This window comes from Ambystoma mexicanum, chromosome 5p (genome assembly GCF_040938575.1).
Source record: "Ambystoma mexicanum isolate Mex_15411 chromosome 5p, UKY_AmexF1_1, whole genome shotgun sequence".
Taxonomy (NCBI): domain Eukaryota; kingdom Metazoa; phylum Chordata; class Amphibia; order Caudata; family Ambystomatidae; genus Ambystoma; species Ambystoma mexicanum.
This window is the reverse complement of record NC_090930.1, coordinates 1,357,311,603-1,357,338,086: the sequence shown is the minus strand read 5'-3', so window position 1 is coordinate 1,357,338,086 and position 26,484 is coordinate 1,357,311,603. Positions and strand designations below refer to the sequence as shown.

At 44.4% G+C, this 26,484-nt stretch overlaps 1 protein-coding gene across 22 annotated transcripts in view; it reads left to right on the top strand.

The window, feature by feature from the left end:
- Nucleotides 1-26,484, top strand: part of CTNND2 (catenin delta 2) — a 3,553,726-nt gene that overhangs the window by 2,016,337 nt on the left and 1,510,905 nt on the right. For 20 of the 22 annotated variants that reach the window (XM_069613767.1, XM_069613768.1, XM_069613765.1 and 17 more), the window contains one exon: nt 7,949-8,510. In XM_069613767.1, coding sequence (XP_069469868.1) covers nt 7,949-8,510 — 562 coding nt within the window. Of the gene's footprint in view, nt 1-6,763; nt 6,893-7,305; nt 7,446-7,948; nt 8,511-26,484 lie in introns of those variants that run through there. The other 2 variants (XM_069613778.1, XM_069613777.1) reach the window with 2 other exon arrangements.

Here is a 26,484-nt window from a genome sequence, read left to right as displayed (position 1 = left end):
AAGTAAGGCTAGTATGCAGGTCCTGCTTCTAAGTATCAGCTGGTAGGTATAGACTAAATGATTCCTGTCCAGATAGGTTCAGCCAGCGCTGGAGGTTGGAATGGGCATTCCTGCTGGTCCAGTGGAGAAGTATCAGATCAGTAATGCATTGCTTGAAAGTTTTCTACAAAGGAGGTCTATTCTGTGTCCCAGCATTAAGGAAGTCCTTCCTTCTTTTTCTTTTCTTCTTATAGGTCCGCTGGAGGAGCTGGTTTGTGGATTAGGTAGGCTGCGTGCATATTTAAGGCGCTTTTTCATCAGGAGCCTAATCTTTCTCTTGCTCATCCCTAGAATTCACTGCCTCTGATAGTTCAGCTTCTATTTGCCTCACTCGCTCTACAAGCTTATTCCTTTCTTCTCTAAATCTGGTCAGTTACTGAGAACCTGACTGTTCCTTTCCTACCTCCATTTTCAACTGATTTATCCTCTGTAATAGGACACTGTTATCATGATTTAAACTGTATTTCCTGAGCCAGCTTGTCCTCTGTTGTTTCAAAGTACTTACCTGCTGATGGATCTGATCAAAGTCATTTTGGGAATCAACCCATTTGATGATTAACTGACTGTTTTCATTTTTCAACTGCTTTATTTGCAATTGAAAGGCCATAATGTTATCGAAAATTACTCTAATATGAGCAGCCTGGTCATTTAGCTTGCATTGCAGTGTGCTCAGATTTTCTACACCCTCTTTATGTGCAGTTTTCAGTGCACAAAACTATGTTTCACACTGTGCACTCCCTTGCTGCATTGTTTCCAACTCTTCTTTGAGTTGTTGAACAAGGTCCTGGGCCTGCAAAGGGTCTCACATTCATCCTACTAGCCTCACTATTTTGCAAACGCTTTTCCACTAAAAATACATGAAAATATAACTGAGCAGTATCTGCTCCTCACAAGCAGTTGCGGTCATATAAAATGTGTCAAGTGCTTTGTGCAATATTCCTCCTTCAAGCCAAATATCATTGCTTAGTGAGGTAACCTCACACACAATTCTGGTTTGCCAGCTTTCAGCATGGTCCTGAACCCATCCTCCATTAAAAAATAATTTAGGTAGGAGATGCTCCCTGGCTTCCCCAATTTGTAAAGTAGTCATTTTCACAATTGGCTTTTTGAACTTTAGTAAAACATTCTTTATACAGGGGCAAAATCACCCTGTGCCTGCTTGATTTCCTCACACAAATAAATTCTTACACACTCTGTTTTTTCACTGATACACCTCCCTGGAACTCGGGGGTCAAGTCCTTGCAGCACTATAACAAAATAAAGATGACTTTCCCTAAACCTTAAGGCAATTGCAGCTAAAGGAATAGTCTGTCACAATGTACTTGTCATGGGTCAGAAATAGGCAGCTAAATCCTGGCCTCAAGCCGCTAATTTGTAATTGTTTATTGAGAGCAACCCTCAACACAGGGAGTTCCTTCCCTCCCTCTTCACTCAAGGTTTCACGCAACACACAATTTAACAGATTCTTGTCTTCAGCCCTACTTCAGTTGCATGCCCTTTGGATCCCTCTCCACTGAGCTAACAATGAGCCAAGAACCAGGCCAGTGTACGGGAAATATCTTGGTATTTATTTATATTAAAAGTAATCGAAATTAGCACAAAAATATCAAACACCACTTTATTTGTGGCACAACACAATCAACTTCTCTCAGCATAAATAAATCACAAAAGTGAGTTGAAAAGAACACAATCACAGTTCTGCACTTTCTGCAAATTTCACTTCAAGAAATAATTACACTGATCAATAACGAAAGTAATTATCATGTAGTGTTGTGCGATTTTCCTGTGGGCTAAAAAACTAGCAGTAGGATTTCAAGATTGGCACATACAGATATGGCAACTATGATTTTGCCCAGACTTTTGTTTTAAAATTAACACAGGGTGATTTAGCGGTTTGTTTTTAGACCCCCCAACGTTGGCCTGTGTTGGGGAAGTCGAACATGACAATTTGAATGATTTGGGGAATTTGGGATTTCAGATCCCCCTCCACTGAAAGGCCTGCATTGGGGAAGCTGGATAAAAAGGTTGGACTGATTTAAGAACAAAGTCACCCCTCTTCCTGTCAGGGTCAGCATGACAAAAAGGATTAACCCACTTAAAGTATAGGTTATAGTTTTCAGCGCAGACTGGGAAGTGAGCTTTGTTAATTTCAAATGTTGACAAAATTCACTGTGTAGTGTTCTGCCAAATGGGGAATTAATTAAATTAGTATTTTTAGCTAAATGGGCTAAGGAGCTGCACAGTTTTGACCCATGCCCACTATAAAGGGAAAGGATTTAAGGCCAGCCGACTCACTCACCTTTTGGTTTCCCAGTGCTCAGTTCTACTTACATAGAAAGACTCTGTTTACAGTTCAGGAAAGCCAGCTGCATCTCAGCACACTCTGGAAAGATAGGGCAGGGGTCTGGTCATTCCACTCTCAAAGGTGGCCTCCCCCTCTCCACCATAGCCCTCAGTCAGGTTTAAGGCCTTCCTAAAAATAGAGAGCTCCACCGAGATGCACTCTAAGAAAAGTCCTCTGGTGTTTCCTTACAGCTGTCAGATGGTAGGTTTCAGCAACCTTCCTGATGGTCTGTCTCTTGTCTTTCTGTCTTTGCTTGTAGCCCCTCTTATATAGCCGCAATGACATTGCCACTTTTACAAATTTGGGGAAGTACCCTGCAATAATTCCTGCAACTAGGATTGGACAGTTACCCTTCTCTCTCCTCCCGAACCCAGCCTCCTAATCAGTATTGGTTTGGGGGTCTGGAGCAACATATGGCAATTCCCATTTGTAATCGCCATTTGTACTCCTTTCAAATCTTTGCAAAAACAAATTATGTATCACAACTTCATAATTTGACCAGCAACTGCCATAATATACATAAATAAGAAAAGGTCAGGCGGTGCACTCTAGTTCCCAGTCTTTTTAATCCTTAAACTAGCAATAACATGGTTTGATCCCAGCAATGTTAAAAAATAACAGGGTTAAATGCCAAATGTAAGTGGTAACAGGGTTGGATCCCACAAAATGTTCAAAAAATATACCAGGGTTAAATCCCAACTGCCAGTTCAAATGCACAGTAGTTCTGCTCCTCCAAGTACTCCAACTCTCTTCAGGGAGGCTGTGTTTCTTTTCAGCTGTTGCCAATTGCTTTTTTAATTACAGTCTCAAGGAATTCTGGTCTTTGTCTTTGTAGTGATGGCACAATGTTTTGTTCAGGAGACCAGGAACTAACTCCCCTCCAAACACACACACATCTTACGCAAAATTGGGGGAGGGGGAACAAGCATTTGGGATTTAACCCTGTTATTTTTTAACATTGCTGGGATCAAACCCTGTTATTATTAGTTTAAGGATTAAAAACACTGGGAACTAGAGTGCGCGCCTGACCTTTTCTTTTTTGTCATAATATACATATTTTCTGATTCTGATTTCTTGCAGTCTATGTCTTCAGAGACAGCAGGTCTGGATAAGACTGAATTTCGACACCTTTAGGAGGACACTTTATTGCAGTTGGTAATTATATGGGAGCTGTGACGTCCAGACTGGAAGTGGGAGATTTCCTTGTGAAGTTTCCCACAGCCAGCAAAGGGGTTTGTCTTGGGCTGACATTTTTTCATGAACACAAAGTGAGGTTTGTATGTGAAACATAGGCCCTCAGTACAACGTTGCCAGTCTGGAAACAACAGTGGCAGTAAGCTTACTGCCACCATTGTTTACGGACCGGAAAAGTACAAGTCTGCTGCATGGTGCCGTTCACCCCGCCAGGTCTGCCCTGGAGGGCAGAACGGCACTCGGCCACAGACGTCATGGAAGCACCGGCACCGTTACTAACAGTGCCTGTGCTTCCATGGTCCCCATTCCCATTGAGTCCTATGGGACTGAGATGGGAATGGGGATTAACAAGTTCTGCAGTCTGATTTACCGGACCGCTGTAATGCCCTGGTTTTTCTGGCAAGTCAGGCGGCAGTAATTAATTACGGGTCTGGCGGCTATCTACCGGTTTTACCGGCATGGTTGCCACCGGACCCGCAATGAGGGCCATAGTATACGTTGCTTTTTGTCAACCCGCACATCAGGTCTTTTCTCTGACATTTTTTTCAGTGAGCAGTTATATATTTTCACATTTAAACTGCTTTTATTTACACACACCTGTGCAAGCCGTTTTGGTGTCACTGTTTAAAAATCATGTTTTGCACGTGAAAGAGATCTTTGATTCTTCTTTTGTAAATTAAAATGCTGCTTTTCCTTTGGTACGTCAATGTTGCACGAAAAAAAGCCGTTTTTGTTTCAGGGTTCAAAATCCTGCTGTTCATGTGAAAGGGACTTCTGTTTGGGGAATTTGAATGTACCCTACAGAGATGCCAAAATGGAGAGCACTTGATTAATCTCCTCCAGTACTGGGGGTAATAACCTTATCTGGACCATACAAAATGCTCTGGTCCACATGTCTCGGCATTGCAGAGAGTCTCCTAGAAGGACATGGAGCAGTGTGGATGCATAAGTAGAATTAAGTGACTCTGAATCCTAGACTGATATTTCTGTTAAATCCTGTGACTGCAGAGATTTACTAGCCGACACCCTTGCATCCTCCCGCTCCTCAGTGGTTATTTGTTTTTATCATTTCATTGTTACCCGATTGACCTCCCTTATTACTTGATCCTGAACTTCCTTCAGTCTCCGTCGATAACTTACTTCATCTTACTCAGCCAGATCCAAAAAAGTGGAGGGAGCACTCAATTTCAAAACAGGAGCATGTCCGGGCAATGGGGAAAAGTATGAAGTTATCTTTTCAATGTCTTTATTTTGTAGTTGTTTCCAGAAAACTATTCATACCCGCCTGGTCGTCCACAGAATCCAGCTGTTTTATATTTTTCCCCACTTTATTTATTTTCATTTTTTGAAACTTTTGTGACACCTTATAGAGTGAGGTTTGAATTTGATGAGACCACTGATGTGCCGTCCCCAGGTGACGGAGGGTGGGGGGGGGTCTAAAGCCATTTGTAACAAGTTATGAACCGATACAAAACCATCTTGTGCCATGTTATCCAATTGTATCAATTTTGATGCCCTGTGAAGGTCGTACATGCATATGTATTCTGATAGTTCACTAATGAAATGAGAGGAGCATGCCACTCAACAGTCATTTCACCCAAATGCCAGGGGTAGTGGAAGTGACATCACATGACCCTTGATCCCTGATGACATCACAGGAAGTGATGTAATTTGACCTCACACTGAAGTGAAATTGCGGGAAGCGATGGAACACGACCTTTCACCCGTTGACAAAACAGTAAGTGGCATCACAGCATTGTACACTGAGAAAAATATGGTTACGATATCACTATAATGTGATGTACATTTCATACAAGAATGGATCGCCATATGTATCGTTAAGATCAGTGTGTATAGGCCCATATTACCAAATTACTGTGAATGCATGCAGACGTCCATGACCAAATGATGATGATGTGCTATAATATAGCACTTACGCTTAAGCGCTTTATATATAAAGAATATACACCCAATATCACCCAACATGTGTTGGTACTCATTTATCGACCTCAGAAGGATGAAGGCTCAGTTGAGGCATTTAAGAACAGACTAAATCAGTGACTCGCCCCCTGAAGTGTGCCTGAAATAAACCTTTAATGAACCTAGCAATTATTGTATAGAATTCCAGAAAGACACATTATTTGGTATTCCTATTCTTTCTTATTTAGGGTCAGTGCTGAAAGTGTTAGACTTGTGGCACTCCTGCTCTTATTTTCCTTCTATTTTTTTAAGGGGCCTGAACAAGAAAGCCAGCCACTCCAGAAGTAAAGAGCCACATGGTGCTGGCTGCAGCCCAGGAGCTTGCATTAAAATAAAAATAATAATAATAATTCTTATTTTTGTTTTTTATTAGAGGTCGCAAGGGAGGCCTCAGAGGTCGCAGTTGCGACCCCTAAATGACGTCCCCGCTCACCACTATATGAATTTACTCCAGAAGTGGCTCACTCAAGCTCGCCTGACACGCTGCAACCGCCGTAACTGTCATTCTACATCCTTTGCGGCGCTTTGTGCCGGAACCGGGCTTTTAAGGACACCCACTGCTTCTCCGGTTATGCCGAAATGGAAGATGCACTTGACATCGTTTTTTGCCATGGCTTGACTGCTACTGCAATACGAGAGTCCACAATAGAAAGCAAAACGTTGACCTTCACCATGCAGTGCATCCGCTCCTGTTGTAACTGTCCTTCCACGTCCTTTACATCCGTTTTATGTTTTGCTTTCATGTTTCATGACTCTGTGCGAGAATAAATATGTATTACTGATATGGTAAAGAAAAGGTAGACATTATTTCCCTTTCTTCAGGTACTAATAGCAGTGTTATCTGGTGGGCTTGTTGGGAGCCCTACTAAGATTCCAAAGTTAGTAATGTGCTTCTTTCTCTGAAACTCCAAGTGAACTTGTGCTTGGACTGCCCATGAAAAGTGCATTGTTGATAACCACAAGCGTGTGCGCCTCCACATTGGGCAAGAAACCCCAACAACACGCAATCAGTGGGTTCTTTCAAAATCCTGTACTGTGAATCTTCATCCGGCCCCGGCGATCAACGTACCAATCAGATCCATCATTCCATTGCTTGGGAAACAAAGCAGAACGCGCCCGCACAGGGAGCGCGCGCTTTTATCCCCAGAAGAGGGGAGGCTGCGGCATTAATGTTCCCAGATTAGTGGCCACTGATTATCTGTGGGGCCTGGGAGATTTCTGGTGAACGCTGGAATGATGTGGCTGCGTGCAGATAATCTCAATGCTCTCTTCTCCGCTGGTCCAAAGGGCGCACAGCAGCAACACTGTAATGCTTAATAGGGAGCAGCTGCTCAGGTTGGTATCGCTTCCGTTCTTTTTTTTAACTTACTTGCCGTAGTTGTCACTGGACAACCTCTTGGTGACAGTGCAGCCCCGTGAAGCAGTTTCAGGCCTCCTGTACACATGCTTCAAACAATTAACTGCCTTAATTCAAATGCAAATGTCCCCCTGGACCAGATTCAGGGAAAGCCTGCTCTCCCCCCTCCCCCACTCCCCACCTAAACAACCCCCGCGCCCCTGTCGCGGCTCTGCATTGGCAGTGTGCTATTGTCAATGGATTTCTTTTAAGGGCACAGCTGCAGGGGGCTCTTAGCGAAGGGAAAGGACAGAGCTGGGGGCTGTTCCTCCGCTTGCCAAAGAGGAGCTGGCTCCCCCCCGCCCCCCCCCCCTTGCTCTGCTTGTTCATGCGATTACTGCTGCGATTCCTGTTGCAGCAGTGCTTTGTGCTGAAGGCGGAATTCCTTCGCAGTGGCAGGGCTCTGCTTCAAGATTTACTTTCTCGCCTGTGCAGGCACGAGGGGCTCGCCTCTGACAGTTGTGGGCTGCCGCGCTCACCGCGAGTACCATGGTAAAGCCGGGTCTTGTGTTCTCGCGTGAAGGGCGTACGTTGCTGTTATCCGTCTGTTTTACACACGTAACGACTCGGCGTCTTCTGTGCGTGCAATATGCGCTTGGAAACAAATGGAGCCGGTGCAGCTCCCGGAAATTGTAGAGTCATCACTATTGCGACTGTCTCTGCAGATAAACTTCAAGCATTTTGTTATTTTGGGCTCAGCTGCTCATGAATATTCTGAGCAGCATTTCAGTTTGGGACGCGGGGAGATTTCTTTACTATTTTTGCTCACGTCGCGCCCACGAGGAATGGCAATCGATTTGCAGTTGCTAAAAATATAGATTAGTATGGACTTTAAAAACTGAAAAGCAAAATGTTTAACTGGCGTGTTTATTCAACATAGTATCTATCATGTGTTCTATTTCCTCTGAAAAAGTAAACTTGGGTTTGGCTTAAGAAAATGATGCAGGTCTGTTTTGTATTTTCCTGAGCTTCTGTCGTTCTTTCTCCCACTGCAGGGCACGGCGAGCCGAGCAGCCCATTTAGCTGGATCTGAACCGCCTCAGTCACATGCTGCCTCCCAGTCAAGGGAGTCCTTTGTGCCAAGCCATGGGAGCGCCTTCCATTTGCCCGACTCCCAGCACTCTGCGACGCTTTATTACTCCAGCTCGACTCTGCCTGCACAGAGGGTGAGCTCGCCGCTGTCCATGCAGCAGGGAGGCTCCCCTACCAAGCTCCAGCGGGTGGGCTCCGCCTCGGAGAGCACGGGCTACAGCACCACGCAGCGGGTCTCCTCTCCCAAGCAGTCCCCCAGCCGGCTGGCCAAGTCTTACAGCACCAGCTCGCCCATCAATATCGTTGTGTCATCTGCTGGACTCTCTCCCTCCCCATTACGGGTGACCTCTCCGCCAACCATCCAGTCCAATATCTCTTCCTCGCCCATCCATCAACTCAGCTCAACCATTGGAGCCTACGCGACGCTGTCTCCGACCAAACGCTTGGTGCACACTTCAGACCAATACAACAAGCACGCGGAGCTGTATGCCAGTGCCACCCTGCAGAGACCGGGCAGTCTATCAGGTGAGTCAGTGGCTGTCTCTAAGGCGAGGTTTCCTCTTGGCATGTGCTGATTCGCGCAGGCGTGCACCTTTTATTCAATATGCAAAGTGGCGGTTGTATATGCACGGCTGATGATTCTAGTGGCAGATTGAGTGTTGCGTGTGTCTCGCCCAGAGCACTGCTTTCGTGTGCACGTGTTCACTTTACCCAAGTGCAGGTTACCGTATTTTTTTTTCTGGGAACGAACCTCTTTTCAAAGTTGATGCATGTAGCTGAAAGTAACAGTGTGTTGTGGGTATGCATTGAAGGCCGTGCTTAGCAACGGACACATAGTTTCAGCACCACATTTATTATCGTGCAATCGTTCCGTTGCTTTACCTAATCGAACAATGCTTCAATTTAGAAAATAGCTAGCTCTCTTGTACCTTGCTTGTCGTCTGCATGATAATATTGTAGATTCGTCGCTTCAAAGTTAGGAGCGGCGATAACGTGGTTACTCATTGGTTCAGATTGTATTTTGCTCACCAATGCCACGAGCAGCCATTCACCAGTTTATTTTTGATGTAGACACACCATTCGCGAATCGCACAATAAGAGCATGTTTTGTTGAACTGGCAAGAACACCTCTAGCCGTGTGTTAGTTCTCATTTGTGTTCATGTATCGTTGTCATAGTTCTGTGGGCTACAAATACATAGTCGGATCCTTTTACTTCCATGGCTTTGCACAAAACAAGATTCATATGTGATGTATTCCTAAAACATAATGTCAATGTGAACATATAGCGTCATAACATGTAAGCAGGGCCCTGGTAAATCTTCCTGTGTGGTGCACAATGAAGGTGCCGGCACCCCAGTTACAGGCTGAGGTCCATTCGGTTGTGTGCAGAGGCATACACGGCCAGGGGCTAATTGTCCTGTCCCGTCGTCATTAGGCACCTGTGCAGAACCTCTGGCCTTAGCCGTGGGGCCTGAGCCGCACCCCTGCACAGAGACATGTGGTGCAGTCCTCCAGAGTGGCTGCTGGGAAGGGGGCCCTGAACACACAGCGCGGCTCTGTGCAGGACACGTCTGCACTCCCTTTGCACTGGGACATACCTCTCCATCAGAGGGCGTTAGTCTGTGATTGCACTAACCAGATTGACTGATGGGAACTCTGGGCCCCCTGCCAGAAGTCCATCTTGGAGACAGTGATTGTCCACCACCCGTAAAGAAGCCCACAATCTGTGCTCACATGGGGGTAAGGGTTCCACCCTGCACAGGTGCCCATCCCGCATCTGCATGGGGAATGCACCACGCAAAGAAGGGAACTCCCCGCTGGGGAGGCCTTGCGCATTACAGAATCAGCCACACAGTCAAGGAGCTCTTGGTGCACTCAAGCATGGCAGCAGCCCCTGTTCTGGCCCGCCATTAACATCACGCACACCGATATTACTTGCTCGTCCTTGTTTTAGAACAGAGTTTCATGACGAGTTTTCCAGACAGTACAAATAGTTGTTGAGAGAATTTAATCATTTAGGGCCTGATTCACAGGTACGTTTTATCATGGGCCAATCCCGTAGGAAAACGTTCTGTGAATCAGGGCCTAGTGTTTATTGTACCGTGTGCGTGCATGTCGGTTATGACGTCAATGTATAATGCTGTATTGTAGTGGCCTGCTTGGTAACATAAATAACGGACTACTAGATGACATGGACACGGAAATGGAGAGGAACAACCTGAAGCAACATGGATATTGGAGTAAAATAATCTTACTATGGGGCACTTACTGTAGAAACAGTTGTTAGGTGTCCAAAGTAACAATACATATTGTATGGCATCGTAGGAGTTTGGCCAGGTAAGGGGTACACAGATATTTAAGGGGAGCAGAGGCTAAGTATAAGTATTTCACTGTTGCGATGAGTGGCGGGTGATGTGTCCTGCTCAGTGGGGTGTTACACCGCTTTCCATTCTCATGCTAATTCTTGCATCTGATATTTGTACGCATACCGTCATTCCACCCTGCCCTCCCCCACATCCCCAGACGTATCTGACAGGTGGTCCCATCAGTAAATGGGCGCTCATATGCTACCATAGCCACAGAGATTCCTGAAAGGATGCCAGTGTTTGGATGACCCCACAGACTGCTATTTCAGCCTGTTCTCTGATCCTAGTGTAACACTTGTCACTGTGCCTGTCTTGGATTCTTGCATATTCATTCTCCCTGCCATTGTTGCACTTAATGCGCCATTTTTCATCTTCGATGAAGACACTATTTTCATCTTCGATGAAGACACCTGACACTCTTTTCCTCGTTTTGTCTCTGAAATGGAGACAGGCTGTGGCCAATATGCGTTGTTTATGGATGCGCTCCAGGGGTTATTGTGAGGTTGCCATGATCTGAAGGTTGATGGGGTTGGCATTCCTTCCACTCCATGCAGGCTGTTTTAATGTGTGTTTCTGTAGCCAAGACTATGGTCCCCATCCACACCTCTGCTGGCTTAGGACGCCATCAGCAGATTTGGAAGGGGGCGGTGACAGGAAATGCGCCTAATTGAACAGCTGCAGGGAGAACACCTATGGGGGCACTATGTACTACCCATTTAACAGGAGTGAGGCATGGCACGGCACCCGAGGGCGAACACCACATGTAGCCTGCAGCTTGTTTTTTAAATGGCCTGAACCTGCATAGGCACCTTGAGAACTCTGTTTCATTCTACAGTGCCATATTCTGCCAAGCTCAGTAGGAGACTACACAAAGGGCATGCTTGTCCATCCCAATATTTTGTCCAAAACGAGCATTTGGAGCTGTACGCCTTTGGATCAAATGGGGTCAGGTTCCTCTTCTGAATCTTGTAATCAAAGTAATTGCGCACACTCATTGTTTTGTCTTCAGCTGTGTTGGAAAAGTATACATTGCTCTTTTAAAAAAAAAGGTTTTTATTTTTATACATGCTTCCCTTAAGCACAATTGTACAGTCATCTACAGATATCTTTCTATAACTAATAGCCATTTTTTATTACTGCAGCACTTTTGAAGCATTAGCCATGATCAATCATGGAGGATTGCCGGGGACCTCGTAACACCATTCCGCCGCCTGAGATCCCAATGCCACCGGAACATTACAAGTCCCGGTGGCCCGCGATGTCAGTCAGAGGAAATTGTAAGTCCCCATTCCCACGGAGTCCCACAGGACACGGAAGCACCGGCACCATTGCTTTCTGTGCCGGTGCTTCTGTAAAAACTATGCCTGCAGGGTATGGTGCTGCCAGGAGTTCAGACTTGCCAGGAGCACTGGCCCCTGCAGGAACTCTCGTTGTCGGGTGTGCCGGGAAGGGTGCGGGTACATTGCTATGAATGAGGCTCTTTGTCTGTATTTTAGAAGTTCCAGGTCACATCTGCTTCGTCATAACCACTGAACAGTCTTCACCTGGGAAGCCTGGGTGTGTTTTCATATCTAGGTACTGCACACAATGAGGTCAGGAATTAAGTCATCGCCAGATTTGAAAAGGCTTTGCAATCAATACATATTAGAAGAGGGGCAGAGACACATATGTCCAAAAGATGCAATTAAAGGTCAAACCAGCTCTCAAGATTCTGTCTGGCACGCAATTTTCTTTGTGCAGCACGGAGAACCCAGACTCTGAGGCAGATATGATTGGTTCGTACATGGCCCTCGAAATGCCGTTGCAGGTTTTAGAAAATACTGGCGTGCCAAGCCAATACGTGAGGGAAGGCCACAGATCCAGGTAAGTATTAACTGTCAAACTGCCTACATTTAGCTTCTCCTAAGATTGCGTGTTCAGCTCCCATTTTATACATATGTGTGTAGCCCATAGGCCAAAAGTTGGAATCCCACTTGGATTGTCTCGGCCTTTCACGCTTAAAAGATTGATACAAGGAGTACGATTGGATTGAACATCGACAATTAGTAAATACCTATTTAATCTATTTTTAAATATTAAATTGTATCACATTTCATATGTTAATTATATATTATAGCATAGACTATTTAACAGAAATGTCATTTAAACATCAATAGGCAATTAATATTATGTTGTGTTATACAAATATTTAATAGTGATGTTATTAAAAACAGTACCCCTTTTGAAAATGTCTAATATTGGAAATATGTTGCCCTGGCCTGGTTCAAATTAGGATGAGTCCAATCAAGCTGTTAAAATAACATTGGACAATGAGAAGCATGAGACAACTGTCATATGACGGTACAGTTGATTGGAGTTTAAAGGATGGCGGATCCCTGCGCTAGCTGGTAAGATTAGTTAATTGCTGAAGTGCTACCTGCATCCAAACACATGGTTTGTCAGGGAACATAAACTCCAAAGTTCCCAATGTGTGAGTTTCTGGGTGGTTTGACAAACCCTGTTAAATAATGGTGCTGGTGGGTGGTTTTTAACCCCTGGTTGAAGTCGCAAATCACTTAGTTCTTGGATATTGAAATAATGGAGCAAAACTCCTGACAATTTATCATCAGAGAAGGTTTTAATTTTGCACACATAAACCAAGAGGCCTAGCAGAGTATGTTAGGTACAGGTGAAAGGGGAGCCAACACGTGTTTCGACCGTAGTCTTTATCAAGGCAAGACAATGGTAGGTGATCGTGTGTAGGATTGTAGCGCCTGGTGAGTTCTCTCACAATACGTCTGGGCGGTGGGCTGGTTAGCCAATCTGTATAGATGCGAATGTCGTAACCGTGGTTCGGGATTCCATTCACACCTATTGTCAGGAGTCTTGCTCCATTATTTCAATATCCAAGAACTAAGTGATTCACGACTACAACCAAAGGTTAAAAACCACCCACCAGCCCCATTTCTTAACAAGCGTTGTCAAACCACCCAGAAACTGTTATATGATATCAGTAAAGGCAAAGTTATGGATTTGAGGCAGAACGAACATTTGGCAACATCAGATAAAATGACAATAGCATGATCTCAAGAGTGTTTTATGGCCTTCTGTTAACATGAATAAAATAATAGACAATGTTAACGGCTGGTATGTTTCCGGTGAGCTCTGGAGAGTAAAGCCAAGATATTTGATCTTCTGGGATGCCCATATCAAAGAGGCACATAGGTAAGAGGTAAAAGTAAATTATTCTGAGATAGTCAAAGCAACTGTGTACAATAGATAGAATGGCATAAACTAATGAACATTAAACACATTCCCACAATAATAGCTGGCAGAAATAGTTCTGGTTTGGAGAAGTATACCAGCATTCTGACATAAGGGTTGTCACAGTTTATTAGACTGTCACCCTCAACTCAGGGAGTTCCTCCCCCTCCCCCAATGAAAGCGCTTAGCAGATTCAAAGTTGGTTAGGCTTCTAACCTGTATAACACCATTCTGCAGATACCCTCTGCATCACCAATAAGCTAGAAACCAGGCCGGTGTAAGAAATAATAGTATATATTTATTTGCAATTCTACTGTGAATAATAAACAAATCATGAGCATGCCAGCCACCAACTCCATAGCACAACATAATAATCACCATTTCAAATTACTTTAATCAATTGACTGACATATATTTATTAAAAGAAGTTCAGTTACCACAAAAAACACTGGTTGAATGTGAAGATGTGAAATCAAAACACACATAGGATTTCTATCCACATTAACAGATGGGACATTTTAAAATCACACTGTGATGGCTTGGGTTATCACAATGCTCTTCTCTCCTGGCAACACCCCTCTACTCCAAGGCATCCATTATATATGACCCCTTAGTTTGAAGGCAAGGCTCTGGAAGTGTGAATATAGTGAGAATTTTGTTTGGGCTTTTATTTGAAAGGCAAGCTTTGGGAAATTAACTCAATGGGAAAATCGTTTGGGGAACACACATTCAAATGAAATGCTCAGGGTGTTGGGATTTTTCATTTTGGGGACACTAGCACATTCAAATGAACAGCAGTGTTACGCAATTACATTAAAGACTAGAGTCATTTACTGTACACTGGGATTATCTTTGTCAATTTCGAATTTTGACAAAAACATGACCCCGTGATAGCTGACCCTATGGAAATTAATTAAATTATATTTTTAGTTAAATAAGCTAAGGGTATAACGCTTTTACCCCTTCCCACTAATGGAAGAGTACCCACTAAAGCAAAGGAATGGGTTAAAACAGACAGCTTCCCCTCACACTTCCGGTTCAACAGATTTTCTCTAAGAGAATTAATTAAGTGATATTTTTAATTAAATATGGCCAGGGTCTACAGTTTACCCCCCGCCCCATCCACTAATGGAAAGGGATTAAGGCAGGTAGCACCCCCACACAATTGATAGCTTCGGGATATATCTAATTACATGGGAGATCTCTGTTCTTCGCTCAGGAGACCACCCAGATTTCAGACCCTCTTTCAGGAATAGGTAGACAACTCACACCTCTGGTCTCTATTCATACCAAGGTCCCTCCAGCCAGATTGTAGGCCTCTCTCTCAGATAGAGCTTCCAGGCAAAGGTCCCCAGAAAGTGTGCCAGGGTCTCCTGTTCATCTGCTCCCCTGGGTGTCAGCCTTCCTTTTGTCAGCTCTCTGTTGTTTTCAGTCTGCTCTCCTCTTTTTGCCCTTCTATTTCCCTTTAGATTGAAAACTGATAGTATATAGTGCTGATGACACTTGCATATTATGAATATTCCCACGCTATATATAAGACATCTCTTTCTCACCCTCCCACTAATCCACCCACTGCCAACCGATAAGACCAGGAGTTTAGGAGGTATTTATTGTGGATGATGAAGTAGAGCGAAAAATGCATCATTTCAAATGACACTTTTTAAAAAATATGTTCTCAGAACATCACATCATGGCAACTATCTTCTCTCTTCAGATAACTACATAAACATGTATATTTTTGAATTCTACATTTTGGCAAATCAGGGTATACTAATTTTATTTCAGCACGACCTTCCTGAGAGAAGCTTTTATTTTCTGTGGTTTGTTCCTGAGCTGAAATAGTTAAAAATATGACACTTCACAATCCAAGCATTAATTTCACATTCTATCAATTCACCAACTTTCAAGTTCCTCTGAAATATGAGAAGGCCAGGATCATGGCTTTCTTCCTAGCTCATATTCTATCCATCACATATGGTTAATATTTCCAGAGAACTGACGATCATTTTGTGATGTTTTATATGAGTCCTGGATGAGCTCATGGTTCTCCTTTTATTAAGGAAAATGTGTCCCATTTTATTTGGATTGCAAGACATTAATTTAGAAGCCTCAGCTTCACATTTCTGAAAATCCGTACAGTTTCATATCTCACAAGTCACATGACTTGAATAACTGCTCAGTAGTAATGTCTGTTCCCACAGTCTTTCATGATCCATTGATGGTTCTGAGAGGCCTTTTATCGGGGTCAAGCTAGTCAAAGAGGTCAATTCTGTTGGCTGGCTAATCTGACCCTGCCACAATTTTGATCTAACTCTTTGTATTTGTCATGATCTCTGCTTCCAAAAGGTCAGGGTTTTCCCAACTCCCTTGGAAGCAGATCCATAACCCAGGTTCCGAGTGCCAACCAGTCCCAATTGGGACCTTTTGGACCCAGTCCTGGCGCCAGTGGCACCAGGCTCATAAATATGCCCAGTCCCAGCGCTGGAAGCGCCGGGCTCATAATGCTTGGGTGGACTTACCTGCAGCAGACCATGCTGCTTACTTGCCTGCCAGTTGAGCCTCTAATCCTCTTCTGTTTGGAACTACTTTTCCTGTTGGGTGGGGCAGGAGCCACTCCCTAGATTCAGAACACTGGAACTCTTCTGGAAAGCAGGAACTCTTTTCTTACCTAGGCGTGGCTGTGGAAGGAGATAACTAAGCACTACAGGAGGCTATTTAAACCACACCCGATGGATGAATCTTGCTTTGTGTTATTCTGCATCCTCTGCAGCAGAACGCTCATCGTGTCTTCTGCATCTGATCCTGGGCCTAAGGAAAAAGGCTTACCATCCTGAATCCACTCTTCAGCAACACCTATAAAGACAAGAAAGAACAGGTTAGCATTACGGTCTTCAGTGACAGCTCTTCACTTACCTGGTCCATCGGCTGTCACCAACGCCTCGCGCTGCATTCCGGCATCTGAAAGACAAAGGCTTACCTACTCTTCGTGGGCTCCGGAGGTCTTCACACTGCATTCCGGCATCTGAAAGACAAAAGCTTACCAACTCTTCGCACGCTCCGGAGGCCTTCGGCGCTGCATCCCGCATCTGAAGACAAAACAAGGTGCGTTTAAAGACATTGTGGAACTTTAATACTCACGTGCCATTACTCCTTTCCACATCTAACCCAGTGGGTATTCCGGCACCCTGCAGCCCCTCCGAACTTGTACCTGCAAAATAAAAAGACAGTTAGAGCGCATCGTGAAGCAGGCAACAAGTGCTTACTTACGTGCTTCCAGGCGCTTCTATTCATCACACGGGCTCCATCTTCAACTCACTTCAGCCCGTCATCCGCCATCGCCGGAACCCTGCAAAACAAGAAACATCATTACTAAAGACTTTAAAGACATTAGAATTACTCGAAACTTACCGTTCGTGCAGTAAACGACGGACAGCAGTCCTCTGAAGTCAAGAGGCCTGCTCCCCTTATCCAGTGAAGAAACTGGTTACAGGACCCTGCCCCGAGGCAGATGGAGAGCACGGCGTTCACTTACCTAAGGTGAGAGCGTTAACCTTTGGGGTTCTACAGGAGAAGAGAAAGGGAAGAAGAGAGAGACATTCAATAACCCAGTCCCTTAATCCCATATTTTCTATCTGCAGACATCTTACCCTTCAAGTCAGACATACAGTGCACAGAGGTCCAGCCCAAAGAGCCAGCCGTGTGGTACACATCACCTTTGCAGATACGGTATACGCCCAGTCAAGACCGGCGCCTCTACGGGAATCAGGTGAGCGTTACAGTATTTCTTTGCATGTCCACCTGAAAACCAGTCCTGCTTTTCCTGGTGGGCCCAGCCCAAAGTTCTTGAGGTCAAAATTTCAGAGGCACAGATCTTTCATTTCAGTGGGGAAAACAAGTTACATACATAATTCTAACAGAATAGCATTTTAAATTGAAAAGAAGTGTTTACCATGTAACATTTTGTATTGCATCTGGGCCTACTGTCCAGGAAAGAAAGCTTTCTTTAATACAATAGTTAAAACGATACAAGTCTCACTTTCAGTATTATTCAAACGCAGGCCACAGTTAACATACAAAATTAGTGTTCACATCTACAACAAGTAGGCCTCTCCTTTTACACAATGTATTTTTGAATGTTGAAAAGTAAGTGTCTTTTTGCGAAAAATGCAAAGTGCTTGGCTTTACTTTAGTTTTCTGGATCACAGCCATGTGCTGCATTGAAGTCAATGTAACATGCTGCTATCTGTCTCTTTAAGTGAAATTGTAGCTTTTCATACTTTATGAAAACAGCATTTTCAGCCACACAGGTCTTTTGCTCTGTACTGGGCACATTCTGCTTTATCAATTGGGCTCAGAACCTTTATTCCTTTCATAGGTGCCTATCATTCACCTGGTGTTGTGTCGGCTTCATGACTTCAGTTTCTGTGAGAAGGCAGTAAAGAAATGGATGTAGAGTGATATAAGCACAGGTCGTATAGCTCAGTGGCAACTCTCCCATCTTGGAAGAAAGACAACGCAGAGCAACACTGGTTCTAATTCCCGGTCTGTGATTAGGAACCTCTTTGGTGTTAAGCGCATTGTAAAAAAAACAATTATAATTATTATAATAATAAGTGCTTTCTTGCACCTTGTAGGAAGAAGTTTCTATTCTCTTCCTATTCCCTAAATTTATATTTTCCCCTCGGGACTTCAGCTATGCACAATCAGACTTAATACTGCATTTACTCCTGGCGCAAAAGGGACAGGCTCTAAACCAAATAAAAAAATGCTGCACACTTTTCAGTTGCACATTTTATATAGGTAATCATCAGCTTGTATCAGGCAATTTTGTAAAATCACTTCTTGTACACAAGCACTAACACTTGAAAACAGCAAATATAAAGCACATGTGCAAATCAATGTTTACTTTGGTACAATATTCCCAGCACATATGATTTGTTAGAACACTAAGTGACCTTCCCATGTGTTCATTTATTATTACCTTGATATAAAAACATTTGGATTTGAGCATTCTGTTATCCTCCTTTCTTCTCTTATCATTGTATGGCTCTTTAAATCCAAAACCCCCTGCACCAAAGGGACAAATTCCCACTGGAAACATTTGAATTCAGCTTTTGGTACCGTAAAGGCTAAGCAAGTATTGCTTTGTGTCCAATCTGACACCTTTCCAATTGTTCTGCGAGAGGGATTCTTCTTATGTATTTATCTATTTATACTCCCCATCTAAATGATTTATTTTCCTGCAGCTAGGTCTGCCTCAGTGCCCCTGATTCAAACCCTGATCTTCTGCAGTCATCACCGACTCCCATGCATCTACCTGTCTCAACCACGTTCCAGTCCGAAGGCCCTTCAGTCAGGATTACAGTGAAGCCCTTCAACCAAGGTCGCCTCCTGACAGCGATCACCTTTTTTCTTCCCTTTTTACCCTCTATTTCAAGCCTCGTCATTCACCGCCACCCACTCTATATGCTGCGGTAGGTTTTCTTGACCATTTCCCAAACCTCTTCTTGATGTTACCTCTGCCCACGTCACATGGCAGAAACTTCAAGCACCTACCTTGGTGCCTTTTCAACCTTTGAGCAGCGTTCCATTTAGCACAATCTCCTAATAATGTTGCATTTCACTTCGACACATTTCCTTCCTTCCCTCCTGTTTCTACATGAACAATGATTGTTCCTGTCAAGGCCCACCTGGCCTCGCTTCTGTTACATTGCTCTGCATGCTCTGAATCTTTCCTTCATGCAGCACAAGCTTGTTTTTGTTCAGAGTATCACTTTTGAAGAGCATGGCATTTTGCATATTGGTGCACCATGCTTTGTTTTTTCTGAGTGTGGAAAGGGGTTGGGGGAGTTTCCAGTTCCCTAAAGATGGTAAATAATTGTCTGGTGTTAGAATTGGCATTGGATATTCTGGAGTTGAAGGTGGTAGATTTGGTTTGCATGATGGATTGTTTGTTCGCCTTGCAGGCCCTGGTGAACACCAGCCACGGGGTATCTGATGATGTTTTTTTCCAATTAGTTTCAGCAAGTCATTTTTTTGTCCAGAGTTCAAGGAGGTCATGGGTGAACCATGAGTTGATGTGACCATTGGATTTGGATTTCTGAGGTCCTAATGGTGCCTACTGCGATCATTAGGGTCATGACATATAGATCTGCTAATATATTGGGGTCATGTGAGCAGAGGTGTTCCTGTTTGAGTGAGTTGAGAAGGGGTAAGATGAGGTCCTTGGTGAGTTTGCATGAGCTGCACGCCAGTGAGGGTGGTAGCAGTATGATGGTCGTATTGGTGTGCGTGAAGTGTGAGATCATGAAGTCGATAATGTGGTGGTCGGACCATGGGCAGGGCGGGTTGGATTCAATAGGGACCTGGCAATTGAGGTCTGCGGTTTGGCATGGGCGGCGGAGCTGATGCAATGGCTAAATCCCAGTGCATTGAGGGAGTTGGCAATGGAAGATGCCGGAGAGTCGGTGGGCTCATTGAGGCCTGGGTTCCAATCATGAGGAGGATCACTTCAGATGAGGGCTTATGTTAGTTCTTAGAGGGCGGAGAAGGTCTTCTTCAAAGGTTAGAATTGGGGCTGGTGGGCGGTAGATAACATGGATCGAGATGGTATAGGTATAAGAGGTAGTTAGTTTCATGGATGGGATGTCACAGTTCCCCTTCAGGGCAGTGTTGAGCATCCTTATTCGGAGGAAGTCTTTCACTATTAGAGCGACTCCACCGCCTCTTGCTATGAGTCTGTCATTCTTGAAAATCGTGAAGCCAGTCAGGATTGCTAGAGAGAGGGCAGTGCCAGAGGCTGCATGTAGCCATGTTTCAGTGATGGCCATGGCATCCAGGTTGCTTGTTATAAGGCGGTTGTGAATATAAAGTGCCTGCACTGGTAAGGAGCGGGTGTTGACCAAGGCAAGGTTGAGAGTGGGTGTATGTGGGCTGGATGTATTTTCAGGACTGAGAGCATTAACCATAGGGTGTTGATCAACAGACCAAGCATGGCAAGTTGCTTTAGACATGGTGCTTAGAGCATCAGTCAAAGGGCAGATTAGATCATCAATCATAGGGCAAATAACATTTTTAGCAGGGATTTGAACATCAGTAACAGTGCTAGCAATTTTTGATGCAGGGCTTTGAACATCAGTAACAGTGCTGGCAACATTTTTAGTAGGGCTTTCAGCAATAGCACATTTTTTAGCAGGGCCTTGACCATCGCAAACAGTGCTACCAACATATTTAGCGGGGCTGGTCATATCAGTCACAGCGCATGGGGAATAGTCTAATGGACAAATAACATTTACAACAAGGCTGTGAGCATCTGTAGCAGTGCAGGCAACATTTTTAACAAGGTTAGTAATCTCAGTCATGGTGCAAGAGGCAAAGTCTACAGTGGAAGGAGCAGTTTTGGCAGGCCTTTAGGCGTTGTATGAATCGAATGGAACATTTTTGCTTTGATTTAGGTCATTGGTCACAGAGTAAATTGCATCTTTGTGGAGGCTAAGGGTGTAGGCCACAGTGCATAATGTGTAGTCTACTAGGCACAGGAACATTCCAACAGGGCATTGAGCATCAGTTACAGGGCAAGCAACATGTTTAGCGAGGTTGTTGGTAACGGTTGCGGTGCCTAGAGCGTAGTCTATTGTGCAAATGGTCTTTTTAGCAAGGCTAATGGTGTTAGATGGCATGCCTACTACATTAGCAGCAGGACCTAGAGATACATTTGCAGCACAGATGGTATTTACAGCAAGACTGCTTAACAGTCACTGGGCAGGAAATATTTTTCGTAGGGCTTAGAGCAATACTTCCAGGGCAAGTCCTGTTAATAGCAGGACAGTGTGAGACAGACGATGCATGATGTATTTAGCCAGATGTTTGGCCAGATAGCATCAGGTACCTTTTACAGTAGATTTTTGTCATTTCCGCCAGACTTGATGAGTTTGTGGGATGCCAGGGTGTGTTTGGAGCATGTGCTCGCAATGAGCCAAGAGGCTCCAGCACTTGAGGAACATCGGCGGGCAGTGGACTGCAGGCGGCCCGTCCTCTGTCAGAGATTGCAGTTTCTGTGCTGGGCAGATTGAGTATAGGTAAGCTTGGTGAGTTTGTGGCGAGCCAAGTTCGCCATGGGATGTTTGTGGAATTGGCTCTGTGCCTTTGAATCAAGATAGTACAGGTGAGTTGCAAGGCAAGGAGGGCGACATGCATTCGCTGTAGTAGTGTGCTCTGTTGCTGGCTCACCACATGGCTCAGCGCATCTGTGCAGGACAGTGTAGAGGTTTCGCCTTCGAGCATAGTGGGCCTTTGGGCTAGCATCGTGGCAGAGGGCAGTGGTGTAGACCCCGGGAGGACCTTCGACAGTGGCGTGAGGAAGGGGGTGGGCTTGGGCAGAGGGATATTACCTGCACACGTTAGGTGAATGGAACGTGCAGGTGGCGTAGTTAGCGGAGTGGAGGCTGTGAAGCAGATCAAGGGAAAAGCACTACCTTCTGCGGTCATCAGTGGCTTACCTTCTGTATAGTGCGAAGGCAATGATACACAGAAGGGTGGCATTTTAGGTGATCCTAAGGAGCAGGGTCAGTAGTGCAGGGTGAAGCGTTCTTGGTGGAGACAGGCTGCGACCAAACTCAGCCTTATATGCCGGCCTTTGATGCAGGGAGACTGCGCCTCCCGGCTGGGGGCTCCTATTTCTATTTGATGTCGATGCCGCCAACCAGGGTTCCGCCTCCACAGAGCCTTGCAGCTGCTGCATTCAGTGGGATTCGTGGCGGTGGCCATCTTAGACCACCCACGCACTTTGCTGTGCTGGTGGGGGAGATCTCATTGCAGGTGGCCCAGAGGTCCAGGTGTGGTCTCACCTTCCAGATATTAAGATATACCATTATAGTGAAGAGTGAATTGCTCTTCACAGGGTGAACATTTCCTCAGTTCCCAAACATTCCACTCTAAGTTGAACAACTTAAATTAACTATTTCATTGGGAACCACTTGAATTTGAAGCTCAGGTTTGAGTATGCCTATTTTAACTCAATCCTAAAAGGAACATCTTTAACACTTTTCTGCTTTTAATGCTTAGGATTTACATAGTGAAAACCTAAGGTGAATTTACATGCAGGGCACTTAACACAGCTGTCCACATTTCTACAGTTTGGCCATCATAGAGTAATTAATGGCATACTGTTCACATTTCTACTGCCAGTTCATCATTTGTTTCCTAACGGCACATACTTATTTTCTTACTTTGGCTTAGATGTGATGGCATTTTGTGAGGAACAGTCACTAGTACTTATTTTAAAAATGTCAAAATATGTTGTTGTTCTTTGCTTAAGAAGTGCTTGTGTTCTTATCATTCTCTTTGTTTCTGAGCTTGGTTCCTTAATTTATTATTCAATCTATCATTTGAACACGTTTATTTTTATTTATTCAAGCACATGATGTCCTTTTGAACAGAACTGGCTTAGTAAATAGACAATAATGGATAGCAGAGACAGTCCTAGGCAAAGCTGTTTCTACATGAAAGCATTTGGGTTGAATGACGTACACCAGGTGGTGAAGTGGTAAGGGTAGAAACATATACCTGGGATAGGGCCTAGAGGACACAATTATTTTCACATTGAGAGCCCAAGGCAAGTATTTACATGTTTTTAAATTATATAGAGTAATCCCCAGAATACTGGAGTGGTGTGCATGACAGGTACCCTGGATAGGAGGATGGAGGGAGTTTGGGAGCTGCTTCCATTACATTAATTCCAAAAACGTTCTAGAGAATGTGTTCTTCATGCCTGAAATCCGCCTATCATAGATGTCATTCCTGAAATGAAAACCACCACCCGGGGTCAAGCAGTCTTACTGCATCTCCAGATCATCAATGCATCTCTCTGACAAGGAACACAGGCTACTGAAGCATTAGCAAGCTAAGTTTAGCCCCAGTTGCAGTACCAAGACAGCAACACTACAGGGAGCAGCAAAGCACTACACATCATGGAGAAATAGCATGTGTCTGCTGGTCCTGTGTGACCTCTATAGTGCATTCAACACCATCGACCACACAACATTGCTCACTGTTCTCCCACTCAGATACGACTTGCAGACACTGTGATTAACTGGCACACCTCTAACCCGTCATTCAGACACCAACTCATTGAGAGCGGTAGTCCTGGTAATGATCCAGTTGGCTGCTGGCTTCCTTGGTTGTCCATTCTGTCACCATTTATATTCAATCTCTACACAGAGCCTCCAGGAGCTCTTTCCTCACACCTCATTACACCAGCCTGCTGACAACACCCAGCTAAACCTAAAGGTGAGCTGTTTTGAAGACGGCACAGAACTAAAACCTGCCAGTCACCTCCCCAAACATGCATGGCAAGCACATACCTAAAACCAATCCAACCAAACCTGAGTTTGTGCACCTTGGCAACCAAGTGAAACAAACTCAACCAATCATGGCTTTATAAAATAAATTATAATTGGTTTATGTCAAATTGCTGGGCTTCACCATTGAGTGTTATCTTTCATGTAAATGACACATCTCCCAAAAAAACAAATGATTTGGTACAAACTAGCCATAGTAGGCAAATTAATGCCCTTCCTGTGAAACACCTTACTTTAGAACCACCATCCAGTGACTGGTAATTTTGCACCCACGTGGTGGAAATGCACTCCTTGTAGGTGTCCCAGCATCAGCCCTCATACCACACAAAGTGGTACTTTACATGACAGCATGATGGGTCAAGCAACACCATTAGGAAGTTTGAGCATATCTCCTTCATGCCCAGGGATCTTCACTGCACGCTGATACCACCAAGAATCATCTTCAAAAACATCAAATGAGCTCATGGGGTTTTCCACAGTATGAGCTGCCAATTAAATTTGGCAGGACCTCAAGAAGCAGATAAGAACTGTTTTTTGGCAGGAGTTAAAGGATGTTTAATTGTGTCCACTGGTTCCCGGTGACATCAAGGATCAAATGGAAGACCCTTTGCATCACCCACAAGGCTGTCTGTCGCCTGTGACCTCTTTACATCCAGCTTCCCCTCCCAAATACCTCCCCGGCCAGAGTCCTTCATACTTCTGGCTCCAACTGGAGATCAAACGTTTCTCAAAGTAGAGAGTGGGAGATAGATCTCTTTCCTCAGCTGGCTCCTCCCTCTGGAATGCCCCCCCCCTCAGACTTGAGCCGGATCTTCTTAAGTTCTGGAAACATATCAAGACTTTTCTTTTCTCCTCTTCCTTCCCTTACCTTCTCCCGTGATAACTCTCCATCTGCTGCTGCGACTAGGGCCTTGTCCCTTTCAACGTCAAACAGGGGCCTGACGACCCCCTAACAGTGCCGCCAGCATCAATTCTCAGCACTTGCCCTCGGGCCCCCTTTCCTGGACTAGCCCACCTTTGTCCTCCCTTTCCACTGCGCTCATCTTCCCTTTCCCCTGGCACTTTCCGCCGCGGCCCACCTAGAACTTGCCGCAGTCAGTGAAATTGGCTGGTGCCCTGTGCTTGCGGGGTCCCATACTCGTTTGTCCCGCAGGCACCAGCCTCCCTCCCCTCTTATGTACACATGTATACCAATTGATACAGTTTAACTTATAAAGAGGCTGCACTGATCCAGGCACCTCACATACTTTACTTTTTAGCACCCTCTTTACTATGGTGGTGCACTTAAGGAGAAAGCTATTTTTAAGCAATGGTTCATTTAAGTAACTGTTCTTTTGGACACAGAGTTCTTAACCTTATCAGATATAAGAACTGCAAAAGGGATTTCATTCTTCAGAAAGTACACCAAAGGCATCTGCTAGATGCCTACATTCATGCCTTCTCCCAAGACCAATACAATACACTGCATAAAGTGTTAAAGGATCTCCCTTACTTACACGTGTTCTTGTTTGATGCACCAAAAGGTGTTTATTTTTATTTTTATAGAATGTCACATTTACACAACATTTATGAAGAATTACTTTCGGATAATGAAAAACAACCAGGTTACCATTACACACATCATCTTTTGTTGTGAGTCGTTTAGCCTTGAAAGTACATTACATATACACAACCTACAGGAAATTGTGTTTAGCATCATTCTGAATTGCATTCTGATATTTGTAGTCTTCAATTCAAGATCAGGGAAAATAACACTACCATTGTACATTTTTGCTCATTTTATGCCTTACTCCGCCAATTTAGAAATCCCTACAAGTGATGCAGCTCACACTGCAAAAACAATGTCACTTATGATATTACACCCATGTGTAATGATAACAGTGACCTCTCATATATTGTACATCACACAGGTTATTTGTCAGTTGGCTTATAACTAGCAACTTCTTTTAATGACATTTCCTAGGATCCTCTTGAGTATCAGACTCATTTTATGACATCATTTTCGGTGATGTCACTACAAATGCAAATTAGGGTGTCCCGTACATATGTTTCTGCCTAAGGCCCCACAAATCCTAAGACCAGCCCTGGGTTTTCATAAATGAAAACAAAACTATGTGGCAGCAAAAGGCACCTCAAAAAGGAAGGAGTCAATTTCTGTATTTGCATTGCGTCTAAGGTGCGTTGTAGGAGGAGTGGCCCAGGAGAGAGATTAAAATGTACTCTTCTATTAAATAGTGCTTGTTGAGTGAGTAAAGGAGGGGTTGTGTAGGAGAGCGAAACCGTCAGACAGTTTGTGCAGGCCTCCTACTAAGCAATGCGATTGGTGCTGCACACCCCTAGGGTCCTAATAATGTACAAAAGGCACTGTTTCCGAAGAAAGTGTCATTAAGCAGTGCAGAGGCCTCCAAGGGTTACCATAGAAACATCATACACTGCCAATCTGTTCCACATCCTACCCGAGCCAATAGAAACAGAAATATACATTCAGGAGCAGGAGAGGGGAGAAACATTAATGGATCGAAAAAGATAAA